Source organism: Oreochromis niloticus, linkage group LG22, assembly GCF_001858045.2.
Source record: "Oreochromis niloticus isolate F11D_XX linkage group LG22, O_niloticus_UMD_NMBU, whole genome shotgun sequence".
Classification (NCBI taxonomy): Eukaryota; Metazoa; Chordata; class Actinopteri; order Cichliformes; family Cichlidae; genus Oreochromis; species Oreochromis niloticus.
This window is the reverse complement of record NC_031985.2, coordinates 7,950,293-7,967,330: the sequence shown is the minus strand read 5'-3', so window position 1 is coordinate 7,967,330 and position 17,038 is coordinate 7,950,293. Positions and strand designations below refer to the sequence as shown.

At 40.6% G+C, this 17,038-nt stretch overlaps 1 protein-coding gene across 2 annotated transcripts; it reads left to right on the top strand.

Annotated features, from left to right (window-relative positions):
- Positions 1-4,918: 4,918 nt before the first annotated feature.
- LOC100701504 (major histocompatibility complex class I-related gene protein) lies at positions 4,919-12,930 on the top strand. 2 transcript variants are annotated; one of them, XM_025902436.1, is made up of 7 exons: positions 4,919-5,012; positions 9,634-9,906; positions 10,243-10,521; positions 11,667-11,987; positions 12,370-12,459; positions 12,557-12,574; positions 12,675-12,930. In XM_025902436.1, the coding sequence occupies exons 1-7, from the start codon at positions 4,964-4,966 to the stop codon at positions 12,803-12,805; spliced, it is 1,161 nt and encodes a 386-aa protein (XP_025758221.1). In that variant the 5' UTR covers positions 4,919-4,963; the 3' UTR covers positions 12,806-12,930. The 2 variants fall into 2 exon arrangements, with proteins under 2 accessions (XP_025758221.1, XP_025758222.1); XM_025902437.1 differs by lacking the exon at positions 4,919-5,012 and adding an exon at positions 9,174-9,281.
- Positions 12,931-17,038: the final 4,108 nt, after the last annotated feature.

Genomic DNA, 17,038 nt, shown 5'->3' with positions numbered 1-17,038 from the left:
AAACAACCCAGGAAAAATAATTAAAAATACATAATGGGCTTGGACTCACAATATTATGAATGAAACTGTAAGACTCCTTTTTAAAAATTCTTTCAGCTGCGGGTTCTGTGGTACTTAACAGACTGAGAACAAGTACAGAATACATCTGAAAACAAAATTAAAAGAAAGGCTTTGTCTAATAAAAATTGATGTTTCAGGATCATATTAAGACTTCAAGAACAACAAAATTATTTTAAAGTTGTTTGCAGCTAATGGGGAAAATAGTAGTATAATAAATGATATTTTACGGCTTCATAATTTGAAGCCATAAACCCATTTGCATTCTACTCTAACATTACTCACTACTCAAACATCCCCATAGTTTTATTTGTGAGTGCAATGGAGTTATGAATCCACAGTACAAAGAAAAATTCAAAACACAGTTTGCAATAAAATAATATACAAACCAGCCTTGTGTTTGCATTCAAGTAGTGAGCCATAAAATGTCCATTCAACAAGTCAGCAAAACAATATCACTGTGTAAATCAATAAACATTAAATTAAAAAAAATGCATTAATGCTTCAATGGGGGTGAGGCTTGGTCCACTTTGGCACAGCTGGCTGCCAGCAGAGCCCGCGGGCAAGCCACTGCAGCCCCCTCTGGCCTCTGCTCTGTGGCTGCTGGGTGACCCCTCGTCTGGGGCTCTCCTCAGCTCCTCCCAGGAGGGTGGCACGGTTGCCCCTCTGATGGTCCTCCTTGGGCTCTCGCACTCTGGGGGCCCTATTAAGACCAAAAATTTTAATCACATCTGCCCATTTTTTCAGGGAAAAACTTACACAGAAATTTTGCCTCTGAGGAGTCAAAAGAACTCGGTGAAGTGTTGATATTTACATTTGCCATTGAGAAATTGGCAGTAAACAAAACATGTAAAGTAACCAAAGCACAGATAGAATCTCAGTGTTAGTTAATGTGTGTGTTTTGTATTGTTAATGTATGCCAGACTGGTTCTGTACTGGCTGCTTTTTTGATATAAGTAGTCAAAGATAAAATCAGTAAATATACAGCACAGAAAACTACTGCCATACCAGCAAACCTTCCACAGACACTGAGGTTCCACAAAACTATTGGATAGGCTTAAAAATAACAAGCTTTGATCACATTAATGATGGTGATTTTTTTTACTAAACTAAGACTCAAGAAGAAGTTTATTGTCATTTCGTATGGTGTTACCCAGCCTGAAACAAAATACTGTTTCTCACCAGCCTCTAGAGTCCAATAAGCAATACAGTTTAAAAAAAATAAATACAGTTTAAAAAGAATAAATACAGTCAAAAGAATGAGTTTTTAAAAAGAGCAGCAAAAAAGGCATAAATAGCATAAAATCTAACTTCTAAAACAAACTCCAGTCACATTCATTTGGGTAGACAGCAGCAGTCCTTTTCCAAAAGGGGATGGAAAAATTGGAAAAAATGGAAAAATAAACTACAACATTAAAATTCCTTTTATATCTGATAAAGATGTTGCATTATGGTCATTTATATCAGATTATGCACAGAGTTAAATAGTAAATGTCTTAAACAATACAATATGACAGGATGAAGTATCACTGGTTTCAGTTGTGTTGTGTTCAACACTCAACTTAATGAAGTGGCCAGTTGTGTATGAAACTCTTCAACATTTTAATAAACAATATTTTAGACTTTTGTTTTTTCCACACATGTGACATTAAAGATAAATCTCGTTGAATTTCACACTTTTTGTCAGACAAAACCATAAATTTGACAAAATTTACCTAACTTTATAAAAGTTACCAACTCAATTATATTTAGTCTGCCCAAGGCCAGCCTCTAAGTGTGTTATTAGATAATAACTTAAATTTTAATTTATGGTAACTCATGCTCCATCGTCTCTGAAGAGCTGGCTGCTCAGCTGCCAGCCTGCCTGTTTCCTTGTGCTCATTGCTCCAAGTTTTCCTGTCTTTTCCTTTAATAGCAAACTCGTGAAATTATCTTGCAGTTTGTAGTGTTTTTTTTTTCCCACTAACTTGCCCATTGTGTTGACAGTGTTGCTCTCTACAACAGAGAACTGAAGCACATAAAGATTCTGATTGTTTATCATCTGGACGGTCTTATCATGGTTGGACAGGATTTCTCTGTGGTCCACACCTTCTTAAATATCCTCTCTATCCCTCCTTTAAACAGCATGCCTCTATCCCAAAAGGTTGATTCTGTTCATCTGGACGTAGCGTTTTCAGTAGTAGAAACGTTTCGTCACTCATCCAAGTGACTTTTTCATCCTATGGCTATGAATGAGTGACAAAACATTTCTCCCACTGAAAATGATACGTCCAGATGAACAGAATCAACCTTTTGGGATTTACTTAGCTGGATGAGCATGCATCAAGATGTCATGGCTCCATTTAAAACAAACCTGTAATGTGGTACTTGATTTGACCAGCAGGGGGAGCCAAAGTCCCATTGATCATGACAACTATTAGGAACTATCTGAATATTATTCCACCACCAATTTTCTTTATTCAAACCTGTTACTCAAATAGGTGAACTTTAATGTGAATACACACAAATAATATCAGAAATCAAATAGAAGTTAGTACAAGAGATGAAATGAGGCCAGAGTTTATATAGTGTAAAGTATGTCAGAGGGATATGCAGGATCCATCTGATCTACTAAGCTGATGTCATAAAGAGTTCCCAACACAGAAAAAAAAAAAAAATTAGTGGAAATATACATATAATTAGTACCTCCAGTTTGGTTTAAGTGCCGCTTGAAGCTGTTAATATCATCTTTGAAGACCTGCTCTTTATGTATACAGTGATGTCACTCATCAGGCTTTAATTCTCTTAACCAGTCTTGCCTGGGCTCCCTTGAGTTCACGTTGCTGTCACAGTAACATAACATAATCTAGGAAGGGTTTATAAAGATCCCACTTGAAAATAACTTCTCAACGACTGCTGAATCAGACTGTGTTAGCTTTAGTTTACTGACCTATAAGCATATACCTAAAAAACACATAGACTTGAAATTTAACAATTCAAGAGATTACAGAGTGCTTACATTTCATTCCACTTTTAACACGAAAATGCAATTTAAACAGTAATACAATAATATATGATTTCACAGGAAGGTTATGAAAAGTGCATTTCTGTGTAGATGTTCATTTGTACTGTTCATATTCAAGTATATTTTGCAAACTCTATCTCTTTAAACTACAGGAGACCAGGGAGATTCTGACTCAGAAGTTTGCAGCACTGTGGTGCAGTGGTTAGCGCTGTCGCCTCACAGCAAGAAGGTCCTGGGTTGAAGTCCACTGATCTGGGGCCTTTGTGTGTTTGTGTGGAATCTCTCTGGGTGATCTGACCAGCTCCTAGTCCAAAGACATACAGTTAGTCGATGATTCTAAATTGCCCATAGGTGTGAATGGTTGTCTGTCTCACTGTTTTACAGTGTGATCCAGTCCTCAGGTCCTCCTGTGACCATTAGTTGGATAAGTGGAAGAGAATGGATAGATGGAGAAGTTTACAATGATTAAGTTGACTTTTTTAACAGCTTAGAAATTCCCAAACAACTATGCCATAGCGTCAGAAGCTGAAGGGCAATATGACTAAAAGAACCGTAATTACTACTATTCTAGTGTTTCACATTCTTTTCTCTAGTACTTATTAAATATTAACTATGTGATTTGTTTTGTGGCGTCTAAAAAAAGTTTTATTTGGTATACTACATTTGGTAAAATGCTGTGTTCCTGCTGTGGTCCTCCACTATACCAGGAGCTTTTCGGCAACATGAAGATGATCATTCCTCCAATAATGTCAAATTAAATACTGAAAATGTTTTCAAGAGGTCATATAAAAGCTATTCATCACTCAACGAGTCCCTGTACTCGTTGAGTGATGAATATTTAAACACTTACAATATAAGTGCTCAAATGAATAGAATACTCACTCTAACATGTTACGGGAACATTTCAGTTTCGGTGTTACCGGTTCTTCCTGACATGCTGCCTGCAACACACACTGTCTCAGTCACACAGATCTGAAAAACTCTGAAGTGCAAAAGCCAGTTTAGAGTTTCATGGCTCCACCCAAACACCCAAAACGAGTCTTTAAGCATTCTTAATCTTTTCTTTCTTCATCTCACCACCTCTCTCACATGTTCCCCTGCGATCAAAAACCTGTTTCTGTTTTTAGATTTTGACTTTTACTTTTGCTTCATATGTTCAAAGATACATTTGTTGAAGGCATGTCATTTCATTTTGCTCTGATCCAGTTTCAAAATAACTGAATGCACTTCAGCTTAAAGAGTATTTGAGATAACAGCAATTTTATCAAACACATTTTCAGGAATTTTATCGCTGGAAAAAAGTTCAAGAAGAAAAAGAGCAGATGAAAGAAAACACTTCTACACATTTGTTTAACTTGAATCACAAAGGACATATTTTGGTCCAAATTGACTCAAGGGGTCCTCAGAAGTAATACTGGGGCCAAGACACTGTCATCCTGAGTAGTGTCTATCAGAGGGCTTTGTTTTGAAACTAGACTAACTTGATACTGAGCAAAACTGAAGCAAAATTGTTATGTGGAAGCAGAAAGTTTCTATGTAAAATGACTACGAATGCAGAGGAAAAATAGTTAATCTATGCAATTATGAAGTGCTTAATATTGAGTGACATTTTGAATATGTATGCTGTTACTCTGAAGTGAAATTAGTCGGTGGAAACAAATTCATTTGTAACTTGAACAAATTAAATGTATTATTTTTAAGGTGCTGTATATTGTTATGTATTTTTTAATAGGTTATAATTTATTACAATCTAAATGATTTGGTTTTAATCCCAAAATCACAATCACCAGAAGGCTGCTTTTATTTTGAAATCAGGTAGTTTCCTGTGAGGGCTGGCTCTACCACAGTTTGAAGGCAAGAAAAAACAAAGTCTCATGATAAACACAGCAAAACAAAAGCAACATGAAGACTGTGTATATATTACTCCTCTGCTCTAATGTGGTATGTCCAGGTAAGATCATACTTTGAATAATAATAGTTTACATTATCATTACAGCTTTTTTAATGAGTTGTCATTTTATTTACTTCTCCTTATGCTTACCAGTGGGGCTCTGAAGAAATGTAAGAAGCACTCTGTGTATAGTATGTGTAAAGTATTGTTAAGTTGCAGTGGTCGAAGTTGTATAATGAGAAATGACAGTTTGGGAAGTAGTTCCTCCTTTCATTGTCCTATTTGTAAAGTGTTAAATTTGTCTCAGCAGGGTTACAAATGTGTATGATGTCATAAACAAGTGTTAACTAAGATTTATAAATGAGTACAAGGATTTGTGTGCAGTTTTCAGTACTCATAAATGTGTGCTCCAGTCCACATACAAAGGAATATGAACACAAAAAATTCTTTATAAATGTGAATGTTGTAGACATTTGGAATATTTGGTCTTTGTCTGTATTTTTATATTTGTTTTGGGGTTTTGGGGGGGGGCGGGGTTTGTTTCAAATAAAACAGTTGATTCTGTTCATCTGGACGTAGTGTTTTCAGTGGGAGAAACGTTTCATCACTCATCCAAGTGACTTCTTCAGTCTCAGCTGACTCCAGATTTCCCCAACCTTATAAATAGTAAAGTTGCATAACAACCGAAACTCGAATAATTGCCTAACAATTATTTTTTCAAACTGTCATGCTCACAGATAAATGATTGCAGCCATTCCCAAACTCTGTGACTAGTAAAAGGTCAGAATCAAAGGTTGTTATGCTGCTTTTAAGGTTGGGGAAACCTGCAGTCAGCTGAGAGCGGGGAAGTCACCTGGATGAGTGATGAAACGTTTCTCTCTGAGAACGCTACGTCCAGACGAACAGAATCAACTCTCTGGGATTTTCTGACCAGTTTTTTTAAGCAAGCATCAAGACAAAGAGAATCAATGTTTTATTTTCTATATAATTACAATAAGTCGTCACCCCTTCAACTAGATCAGGTACATTTACTAATTAGATGCACTGCATGTGTGTCGGGCGGCGGCCAGGAGCGGAGGCCCTGGCGGACCGATCCCCGGCTGCCAAGACTGGCAATAGGGACATGGAATGTCACCTCTCTGGTGGGGAAGGAGCCTGAGTTAGTGCGTGAGGTTGAGAAGTACCGGCTAGATATAGTCGGGCTCACCTCTACGCATGGCTTGGGCTCTGGAACTAGTCTCCTGGAGAGGGGCTGGACTCTGTCTCAGTCTGGAGTTGCCCCTGGTGAGAGGCGGCGGGCTGGGGTGGGTATTCTAATATCCCCCCGGCTTGCTGCCGGTACGTTGGGGTTTTTCCCAGTGGATGAGAGGGTTTGTTCCCTGCGCCTCAGGGTCGGGGAACGGGTCCTGACTGTCATCTGCGCTTATGCGCCGAGTGGCAGTTCAGAGTACCCAGCCTTCTTAGAGTCCCTGGGGGGGTGCTGGAAGGTGCCCCACCTGGAGACTCTGTTGTCCTACTGGGAGACTTCAATGCTCACGTGGGTAACGACAGCGAGACCTGGAGGGGCGTGATTGGGAGGAACGGCCTCCCTGATCTGAACCCGAGTGGTGTTTTGTTATTGGACTTCTGTGCAAATCACAGTTTGGCCATAACGAACACCTTGTTCGAACATAAGAGTGTCCATAAGTGCACGTGGCACCAGGATGCTCTAGGCCGCAGGTCGATGATCGATTTTGTAATCGTATCACCAGACTTGCGACCATATGTTCTGGACACTCGGGTAAAGAGAGGGGCTGAGCTGTCAACTGATCACCACCTGGTGGTGAGTTGGATCAGGTGGCGGGGGAGGACGCTGGACAGACCCGGTGCACCTAAACGCGTAGTGAGGGTGTGCTGGGAACGTCTAGCAGAGGCCCCAGTCCGCGAGATCTTCAACGCACACCTCCGGCAGAGCTTCAACAACATTCCGAGGGAGACGGGGGACATTGGGTCCGAATGGACCATGTTCAGCGTCTCCATTGCCGAAGCTGCTGCATTGAGCTGCGGCCGCAAGGTGGTTGGTGCCTGCCGTGGTGGTAATCCCCGAACCAAATGGTGGACACCAGAGGTGAAGGGAGCCACCAGGCTGAAGAAGGAGTCCTATCGGGCTTGGTTAGCCTGTGGGACTCCAGAGGCAGCTGACAGGTATCGACAGGCCAAGCGGAATGCGGCTCGGGCAGTGGCTGAAGCAAAAACTCGGGTGTGGGAGGAGTTCGGAGAGGCCATGGAAAAAGACTTTCGGACTGCCTCGAAGAGATTCTGGCAAACCGTCAGGCGTCTCAGGAGGGGAAAGCGGTGCTCTACCTGCACTGTGTATAGTGCTGGCGGTGCGCTGCTGACGTCGACTGAGAAAATTGTCAGGCGGTGGAAGGAATACTTCGAGGACCTCCTTAATCCCACTGACACGTCTTCCGAGGAGGAAGCAGAGTCTGGGGATGAGGGGAATGACCCGCCAATTTCTGGGGTCGAGGTCACTGAGGCAGTTAAACAACTCCTCGGTGGCAGAGCCCCTGGTGTTGATGAGGTCCGCCCCGAGTTCCTGAAGGCTCTGGACGTTGTAGGGCTGTCCTGGTTGACACGCCTCTACAATGTTGCGTGGAGATCAGGGGCAGTACCCCTGGACTGGCAGACCGGGGTGGTGGTCCCCATCTTTAAGAGGGGAGACCGGAGGGTGTGTTCCAACTACAGGGGGATCACACTCCTCAGCCTCCCTGGGAAAGTCTATGCCAGGGTGCTGGAAAGGAGAGTTCGTCCGTTAGTCGAACCTCGGATACAGGAGGAACAATGCGGTTTTCGTCCTGGTCGCGGAACACTGGACCAGCTCTTTATCCTCTCGAGGATACTTGAGGGTGCATGGGAGTTTGCCCAACCAGTCTACATGTGTTTTGTGGACTTGGAGAAGGCATTCGACCGTGTCCCTCGGGGTGTCCTGTGGGAGGTGTTGCGGGAGTATGGGGTGTCTGGCCCACTGCTACGGGCCATTCGATCCCTATACAACCGTTGTAAGAGTTTGGTTCGCATTGCCGGCAATAAGTCGGACTTGTTTCCGGTGGGTGATGGGCTCCGCCAGGGCTGCCCTTTATCACCGATTCTGTTCATAATTTTTATGGACAGGATTTCTAGGCGCAGCCAAGTGGCGGAGGGCTTCCACTTCGGTGGCCTCAGAATCTCATCTCTGCTTTTTGCGGATGATGTGGTTCTGATGGCTTCATCGGGTGGGGGCCTCCAGCTCGCACTGGAACGGTTCGCAGCCGAGTGTGAAGCAGCAGGAATGAGGATCAGCACCTCCAAATCTGAGGCCATGGTTCTCAGCCGGAAAAGGGTGGAGTGCCCACTCCGGGTCGGGGATGAGTTCCTGCCCCAAGTGGAGGAGTTCAAGTATCTCGGGGTCTTGTTCGCGAGTGATGGGAGAAGGGAGCCGGAGATCGACAGACGGATTGGTGCTGCGGCTGCAGTGATGCGGACGCTGCACCGGTCCGTCGTGGTGAAGAGGGAGCTGAGTGTAAAAGCGAAGCTCTCAATTTACCGGTCGATCTACGTCCCGACCCTCACCTATGGCCACGAGCTGTGGGTAGTGACCGAAAGAACGAGATCGCGGATACAAGCGGCAGAAATGAGCTTCCTCCGAAGGGTGGCTGGCCTCTCCCTTAGAGATAGGGTGAGAAGTTCGGCCATCCGGGAGGGGCTCAGAGTAGAGCCGCTGCTCCTCCACATCGAAAGGAGCCAGTTGAGGTGGTTCGGGCATCTGACAAGGATGCCCCCTGGGCGCCTCCTGGGTGAGGTGTTCCGGGCATGTCCCACCGGGAGGAGGCCCCGGGGCAGACCCAGGACGCGCTGGAGAGATTATATCTCTCGGCTGGCCTGGGAACGCCTTGGTGTTCCCCCGGATGAGCTGGAGGAGGTGGCTGGGGAGAGGGAGGTCTGGGCTTCTCTGCTTAGGCTGCTGCCCCCGCGACCCGACTTCGGATAAAGCGGATGAGGATGGATGGATGGATGGATGCACTGCACATATGGAGCATATGAAAAGCATATGGAAATTAATATATGTTTTAAAAAAGCTTCTGCAACATGGGGGACATTCTTGAGCTGGTAAACGAGTCAGTGCTCAGATGAGAGAACAGACATCACCGTTAAGGTTAATGTGATCTAGTTGAGAGCTGATGAGAGTCTTTTTTTTTTTTTTTGTAAAACCAAGAAACGCAGGAATCTGGTGGACATCCAGTATCCATTAGCACATGAACGCATCTTACATTTGTTATCCCTCCCAAATAAATCAGGTGATATAATCAGGTGATCTGTGCACTGGCATTTAATGCTCTGTAAGTTAGCAAAAAGAATGCCACGAATATTCATAAACATTCTTATTCACAGGGAGGCTTTTGAAAGTGTCAGCGATCAGATTTATGAAGCTAAACTTATAAATGCGTTAATCATCATTATTTGTTCAGGTTTGGGTACACACATTTGTAAGTACTCAAAACACATATCATTGTACTTCATAATTGATTGATCTTGTAGAGTCTTATGTCACTTTTTCTAAAACTTTATGATCATATTTTAACTGAATCATACTGAATTAATTGTATTTCCGATTAATGTTTATATGCTTTATTTACTTGTTATAAACATTTTTGTCCCACAGTGAAACATTCATTGGTTAGTTTTGACACTGGTTCCTCTGGAAACCCAAACATATCAGAGTTTGTGGGTTTCCCAGTAATTGATGGCATTCAGATGGCTTACTACTGTGACAGCAGCAACAAGATACTGGAAGCAAGACAGGACTGGGCGAAGAAAATATTAGATACCAACCCTCAGATGTTGGAGTCGCTCACTGATTATTGTTTTGTGGATCGGCCAAATCTGTTCAGATTATGGATTTCTAGTTTGAAGCAGCAGTTAAACCAAAGCAGAGGTGCAGTGTTTTCTGTTATTTGTTTTGCCAAATCATCATAAATCATGTATATGCATAAACATCACTGATTAATGTAAAGATTGTTAGCATAATTAGTTATTTTATTTTTGTAATCATCAAACCTCACTAGTGTGCCCTAAAAAGAATAACATAATTCATAAAAATAATTGTTCTCAATTTTAGTCTTGTATTAACAATGTTAAGATTTTACCTTTAAAAATTATAGATCATATCTCTGTTTTATGTCTTGCATTATGTCTTTATTGTGCTTCTTAGAGTTTATAGCCTCTGAGTTTCAGATGTTCGCTGCAATCTCTGTTTTCTCTCTCGCCTCAGCCGTCCACATTTTACAGATGATAGAAGGCTGTGAATGGGATGAAAACACCGGAGAGGTTACGGGACTTTTACAGTACGGATATGATGGAGAAGACTTTCTTAAATTGGATCTGAAGACGCTGACGTGGATCGCACTGAAACCAGAGGCTGACATTATCAAACAGAGTTGGGATGCTGACACAACCAGAATGAAAGACCGTGAAAAAATCCTCACTAAGATTTGTCCAGAGTGGCTGAAGATGTATGTGGACAGTGGCAACAGCTCTCTGCAGAGAACAGGTAAAATCACATGACCTGATGCAGTAGTGTTTGTTTTACTTTGTATTATCTTTTGAAAAATAGTTATCATTGAAATAGAAAATGGCAAAAACGTTTAAGTAGATTTGAAATTTAATGATTTAGAATGTATGAAAACTGATATGACGTTTTCCTGATAACTGCAGTTTTAGGTTTTGGATCAAAAACATCTTATATACATATTTAGGGCCTCTCTGCAATGTGACAAGATATCATACCTTCAATCACACACAGAGTCAGTGAAGGGCAGAAAGTCTGATCATCTTAAATAATTGAAACAAAAAAAGAAGAGCCCATCTCTCACCGTGGTCATTTTGATTATAGCTCCTCTTCCAGCCTCCTTTCTTGTTCATATGCATTTTAGGAACTGAGACATCCTCCAGCATGATGTACTGCGACTGATTTCTGAATAACAGACAAGAGGACTAACAACATGAGGAAATTAGTGAAATGTCTCAAGAAAAGTCAAAATGAAACAGGAAGTTTCAACAGTACCATTTAATAACCTCCTTTTGACTTTTGACTGAGAACTTTTATACAGTAATTTAATGTTTTTGTGAGTAAAATTTACCGTCAGCAGGTCAACTTGTTCAGTGATAGATTTTAATTCAGTGATGCTGTAGTTCATCAGTGGTTTCCAAACAGTGGATGAGCCATTTTGCAGCTTCCCTTTTAGCTCCACCTGGTGGTGAATTTGGCTTCTGGTGATATTTAAATTGGTGGATGGATTAAGATAATATTTATTATGTTTGTGGTTGAAAGATTATTATTGACATGAACTGAAACTCGTGATTTTTCATTAAGTATTAAGTATTCTTGTGTTCACAATTTCATTACTATATCTCAGAGTGTTTCGGGTTATTTTTAGTTTAAAAGATGTCATATTGTAGCCTCATGCAGCTGCTGAAAGCTGGTGATGAAAAGCTGTATGTGTTATATCATCGTATACATTAGATGTTTTAAATGTCTCTTGTATTTATCCTCCCCTCTCTAAAGAACTCTGAATTACATTCTGTCTGAACAGTGCTACACAGATAAACTTGACATGACTTAACATGATGATTGTTTGGCTCTAACGACTCTGTTTTGAATATTAGGTTTTGGTTGAATTCCTTTCCTTCTTCCAGTTCTTCCCTCAGTGTCTCTCCTCCAGAAGACTCCCTCCTCTCCAGTCAGCTGCCACGCTACAGGTTTCTATCCTGACAGAGCCGTGATGTTCTGGAGGAAAGATGGAGAGGAGCTCCATGAAGGTGTGAATCCTGGAGAGATCCTCCCCAACGATGATGGGACCTTCCAGATGAGTGTTAATCTGAATGTTGCATCAGTAACACCTGAAGACTGGAGCAGATATGAGTGTGTGTTTCATCTCTCTGATGGTGAAGAAAACATCATCACCAGCCTGAAAGAAACAGTGATCAGAACCAACTGGGTTGAAAGCAATACAAAGGGTGAGAGAAAATCATTTGATTCATTTTGTTTTGCTTGTACTGTGGATTCTTGATATTGTGGTGTTTGAATGTTTTATTCTCTTTTTGTTTGGGCTTCAAGCAGAATCTAAATAAATTTAAAATTTCAACAGTCAGGGAACATAATACACAGAGCTCCTGTAAAGGTTTTAAAAGTCAGCCACATAAGTTTAGTGTGTCCGCTCTGCTTAACTAAAATATGTCATGGTATATGAGTCTGAGAGATTATGCTGTATTTACTTCCCCTCACCATTATGGGATTTATATTCGAACTAGAATAATACTACAGGATGGATGGATGTACTTCTACTCTAACCTGCTTCTTATACACATTTTATCTGGTTTGTTTGTTTTGACTGAGCAGAGAGGTCCTCATACATGATGATCATTCCTGCTGTGGTTGTTTCTGTTGTTTTCGTCATCATTGGATTTTATGTTTGCAAAAAGAAGAGAGGTGAGATATTCAGATGAGCTGAGCTAATACTCTGATACAAACTGCAAAACAGAATTTCTCTGGCATTCTGAAATATTTCTTCCCTTTCTATTTCCAGAAAGAAAAAGGGAACAAAGTAAGTAAACTATTTTTCTTATTTATTCTGTATTAATGGTGTTGCATATAAAAGCAACTCCAACAGCAGTGTGAGTAACAGTGTGTTTTGAACTTTACAGCTTTGGGCAACATCTATGGACTCTCAGAGAGACTGAATCCAGAGACCCCGTCAACAAACACAGCACCCTATAGACAAATATACACACCAACACATACACAAGTAACAAGCAGAGAAGAACAAGATTGTTGATCATTTCATTATTTCCTATACTCACTTTTCACCCATGACTGTTCAACTATCCACACCAGTAACACCATTATAAAATTTGCTGATGACACCACCATCATAGGACTGATCGACAACAACAATGATTCAGCCTACAGAGAGGAGGTTCAGCATCTGAAGCAATGGTGTGACGACAACAACCTGCATCTGAACACAGCCAAGACCAAGGAGATGGTAATCGACTTCAGAAGAACAAAGCGATCTGAGCACTCTACCCTCTACATTGATGGGAAGGAGGTAGAAAGGGTAGAAAGCTTCAAGTTTCTCGGAGTCCACATCTCGGCCGACCTTACCTGGTCCACAAACATCTCCCACCAGGTAGGGAAAGCACAACAAAGGCTGTACTTCCTCAGGAAACTACGTCAGGCTCAATTACCCCAAAGACTGCTAGTAAACTTCTACCGCTCCACCATTGAGAGCCTTCTGACTTACTGCTGCACACTCTGGTTCAACTGCTGCACTGCGGAGGACAAGAGGAAACTGCAGCGGGTGGTGAGGGCAGCAGAGCGGGCAATCGGCACTTCACTAACTCCCCTCAGAGACATCTATACTGGCAGACTTCAGCAGAAAGCCAGCATCATCATTAAAGACCCCTCGCACCCTGGACACTCACTTTTTTCCCCCCTTCCCTCTGGTAAACGCTACAGGTCCATCAGGTCGAAGACAAACAGACTCAACAGAAGTTTTTACCCACAGGCTGTCAAACATGCCCTACCTCCACCCTGATTGGAGGATAACTGCACTGCCAACACTCATGGACATTACACCTTATTTATAAATCGTATTTCTGTTTATACTTCAATGCAAACAACACCCTTACCACTTTAAACTTTATTTATTATAACATTATTTAGTATAGTTCCAACAGCACCCCCACCCCCACTCAATGTGCAATATCATCCCCCGCCACACACTCAATGTGCAATATCACTGATCACACTGCACCTCTCAATGCACCTGCTAGTTAGATGGCATGTATGTGTATGTATATAGATGTAAGCGTGTATGTGGAAATATGTGTGTGTATGCATGTACGGATGCAAATATGTATATATACATATATGTATGTATGTGCGTGTATGTTTGCAGGTGTATGTATAACTTGTACATATCTTTCTTGTGTAAATGTAAATTGGTCATTGTGTAAATACTTACGCTATTGTGTACTTCACACACATGGAGAGATGCCAAACTGCCTTTCACTGTTCTTGTAACAGTGACAATAAAAAGCTATTCTATTCTATTCTATTCTATTTTTATTGATAACAGTTCTTTAATTTCTGGTATTTCTGTCTGGCGTGTGAGTATTCAGTTGTTTTCAAAAAAGTTAAACATGTTCTATATGTATTATGCTCATACCTGTCAAATAGGAACCTGGTGCACTGCTATCAGCAAGATCGTTCAAAATACAGTATATCTCACCAGTGGTATGCAGATGACACACGGTTATAGATCTTTCCTTCATCAATTTTAATTATTTGTCTCAAAATTAAAAGTAAGCTTAGTTTGTTGTCAAAATAAATGTTGTTTTGTTTCATTAAGAAAAGGACATCTTTATCATTTCTGTCTGTCACTGATTTACATTCAATCATCTTTTTCTCACCTTGACTGCTGTAAATGACTTTATGCTGGCTTCACTCAGACACTTATACACTGCAGCTTCTACCTGAAAATTGCAAAACAGTGAGAGACCAGAATATGTCACTGCAGGAGCTGTTGAACTACACTGGCTACAAGTTAACGTGTGTATAGATTTTTTTTAATCATTATTATTATTTTATAGCATCCTGTGGTTATTTCAAGGTATCTGCTTGCTGACCAGAGGACATGGACCATTTACCAACAGCACTCCCAAACTGATGAAACTAAATCAGATCAGACTGACTCCATCAATAGTGTTTCATAATTTTTATTTTTTATTTTTTATTTTTTGTTTTTAATCTGTTTTTGTTTGTTTGTTTGTTTTGCTTTCAGTTTGTTGGAATTCTTTTTTGTTTGTTTGTACTGTAAATATTTACTAATAAACAATGCTCAAGTTATAAAAAGATGGAACAAATTCCCCTTATTATTTTTCGAGGTCTTTATAGACAGTATCCATTCCACTACCAGCTACTGCTAAGTCATAACCAACAACTTTGTATATGTTGACGTTAATTTTTGGACCCATTATAATTTGGACTCGGTGGTGACCTTTAAAAATCAGCTAAAGACATTTTTATTCCAAAAGGCACTTTGTGACATATGTCTGTGAAAAGTGCTATATAAATAAACCTTTATTTACTTACTTACTTATTTTCCTGCTAATTGGGTCATATAAGTCTTTGGTCTTAAAGGAAAATGATTTTCTTTAAGCATTAAAATCTTAATGAATTTGACCCATATGACAAAAAATATATCTTATATTTACTGATGAGAGGGATCTGCAAAGCCGGACTTCAGTTTACTCATGGCATAGTGGCACACTGTGTAGTATCCCAGGATCAAACCTCAGAGTGCTGGGACATAGTATAGTCTTGTGTGGGACACCAAAATCTGGAGATGGACAAGTCCATCCTGTCGCTCCTTCATCCATCTTCAGACAGCTGAAATCTAGCTGGTGTCTTTCTACCTCTGTGACTGACATGGAGGAGTCCTCAGAGGAGGCTGGGGAGCAGTTTTCTCTCTCAGAGTGCACAATCATTTCCAGAATCTGCTGTGTGCTGCAAAGTCCAGTTTTGCTTTAGTTCCTGCTGCAAGAAAGATATCTTTGAAGCTCTGAAAGGTTAGCATCATTCATTAGTTTATAATGCAGATGGGCTTCTGAGAGAAGATAAGTTAGACACATCACACAAACACAAACTTGTTTTCATATCTTAGTGAGGACATCTTATTGACATAATGCTTTCTCTAGCAGCTTACCCTAACCTTCACCATCAAAAATGAATGCCTAATCCTAACCCTCAGCCTAAACCTAACCACAACCTAATTGTGACCCTGACACGAAAACCACATTTTGAGCCTCAACTTCAACTTCATGCGGAAGGGCATTTTGTCCCCATAAGTGACTGCTGGTCCCCACAAGCATGCCAACTTTTTGTCCTCACAAAGATGTCTGAACATGTATACACACACGCGCACGCGCGCGCGCGCGCACACACACACACACACACACACACACTTTAGTAGCAAGATACCTTTGAAATGAAAAACTGTGGAATTGTCCAAGATGCTATGAATAGTAAAAGCAAGTAGCGCTATCAAGTAGGACGAACATATAAATCGAAAGCACGTAGTGCAGAATAAAGTCATAACATAAAGGAAAAACTGACATTTTTTGTCCTTAGAATCAAATGTGTCGCTTTTGTGTAGCTTAGACAATTGAATCGAATTTAAGGAACTGAGAGAAGTCTAAATATATATATGTATATGTATATATATATATATATACATATACATACATATATATATATATATGTGATAAGCAAATTAGTAATTATCATATATAATGTGAGTTAATATTGTTTGTATATTATTTCAGTCTAAATTAACAGACTATTACAAACTTGAATCTGTGTCTGTAGTAAGTGGTGGTACCTGCAGTGTCTTAACCATTAAACAAGCTAATGTAGGGCCGGGATAAGAGTAGCTTGTTGAAACATGTCTGCTGCCAATGTGACTGCTCACACACGGTAACATTTCCAGCACATAGCCACAGCCGCTATAAACATGCTGAAAGGTTAATCTAGCTTCTGTAGTCAGCAGCTGGAAGACTCAACACAGACCCAAGATTCAGTGTAACGGTTATCTAAATGCTGTGTGTCCTGTTTGTGAGCCCAGAAAAAGAAATTAAATAAAATGACGACCTTGAGCTTCAAGCTAATGTAAGCGTAATGCTATAGCATAAAGCTAATGCAATGATGAGGTTGTTAAATTAGTAAAAATGCAGTACATATATCCAACATGAATCATTTATATTTTTGGTCTAAACATAATTAAATCTCACGCCTTTCACTTGTTTAAGAAGGATGTTCAGTCTTTGAAAACCAGTCATATTAAAATAATAGAAAATAGTTATGTTTTCTTTTGAAACTCCACCCCCCCAGGGTGTGTTCTGCGAGGGAAAATTCAGTGTGGTGGTCTGCCATTTTTTTTTTTCTTCGCTTTGTTTACCTTTGGCGCTGAGCTTTACTTTGTCGAGGTAAACTTAAAACTAAATTT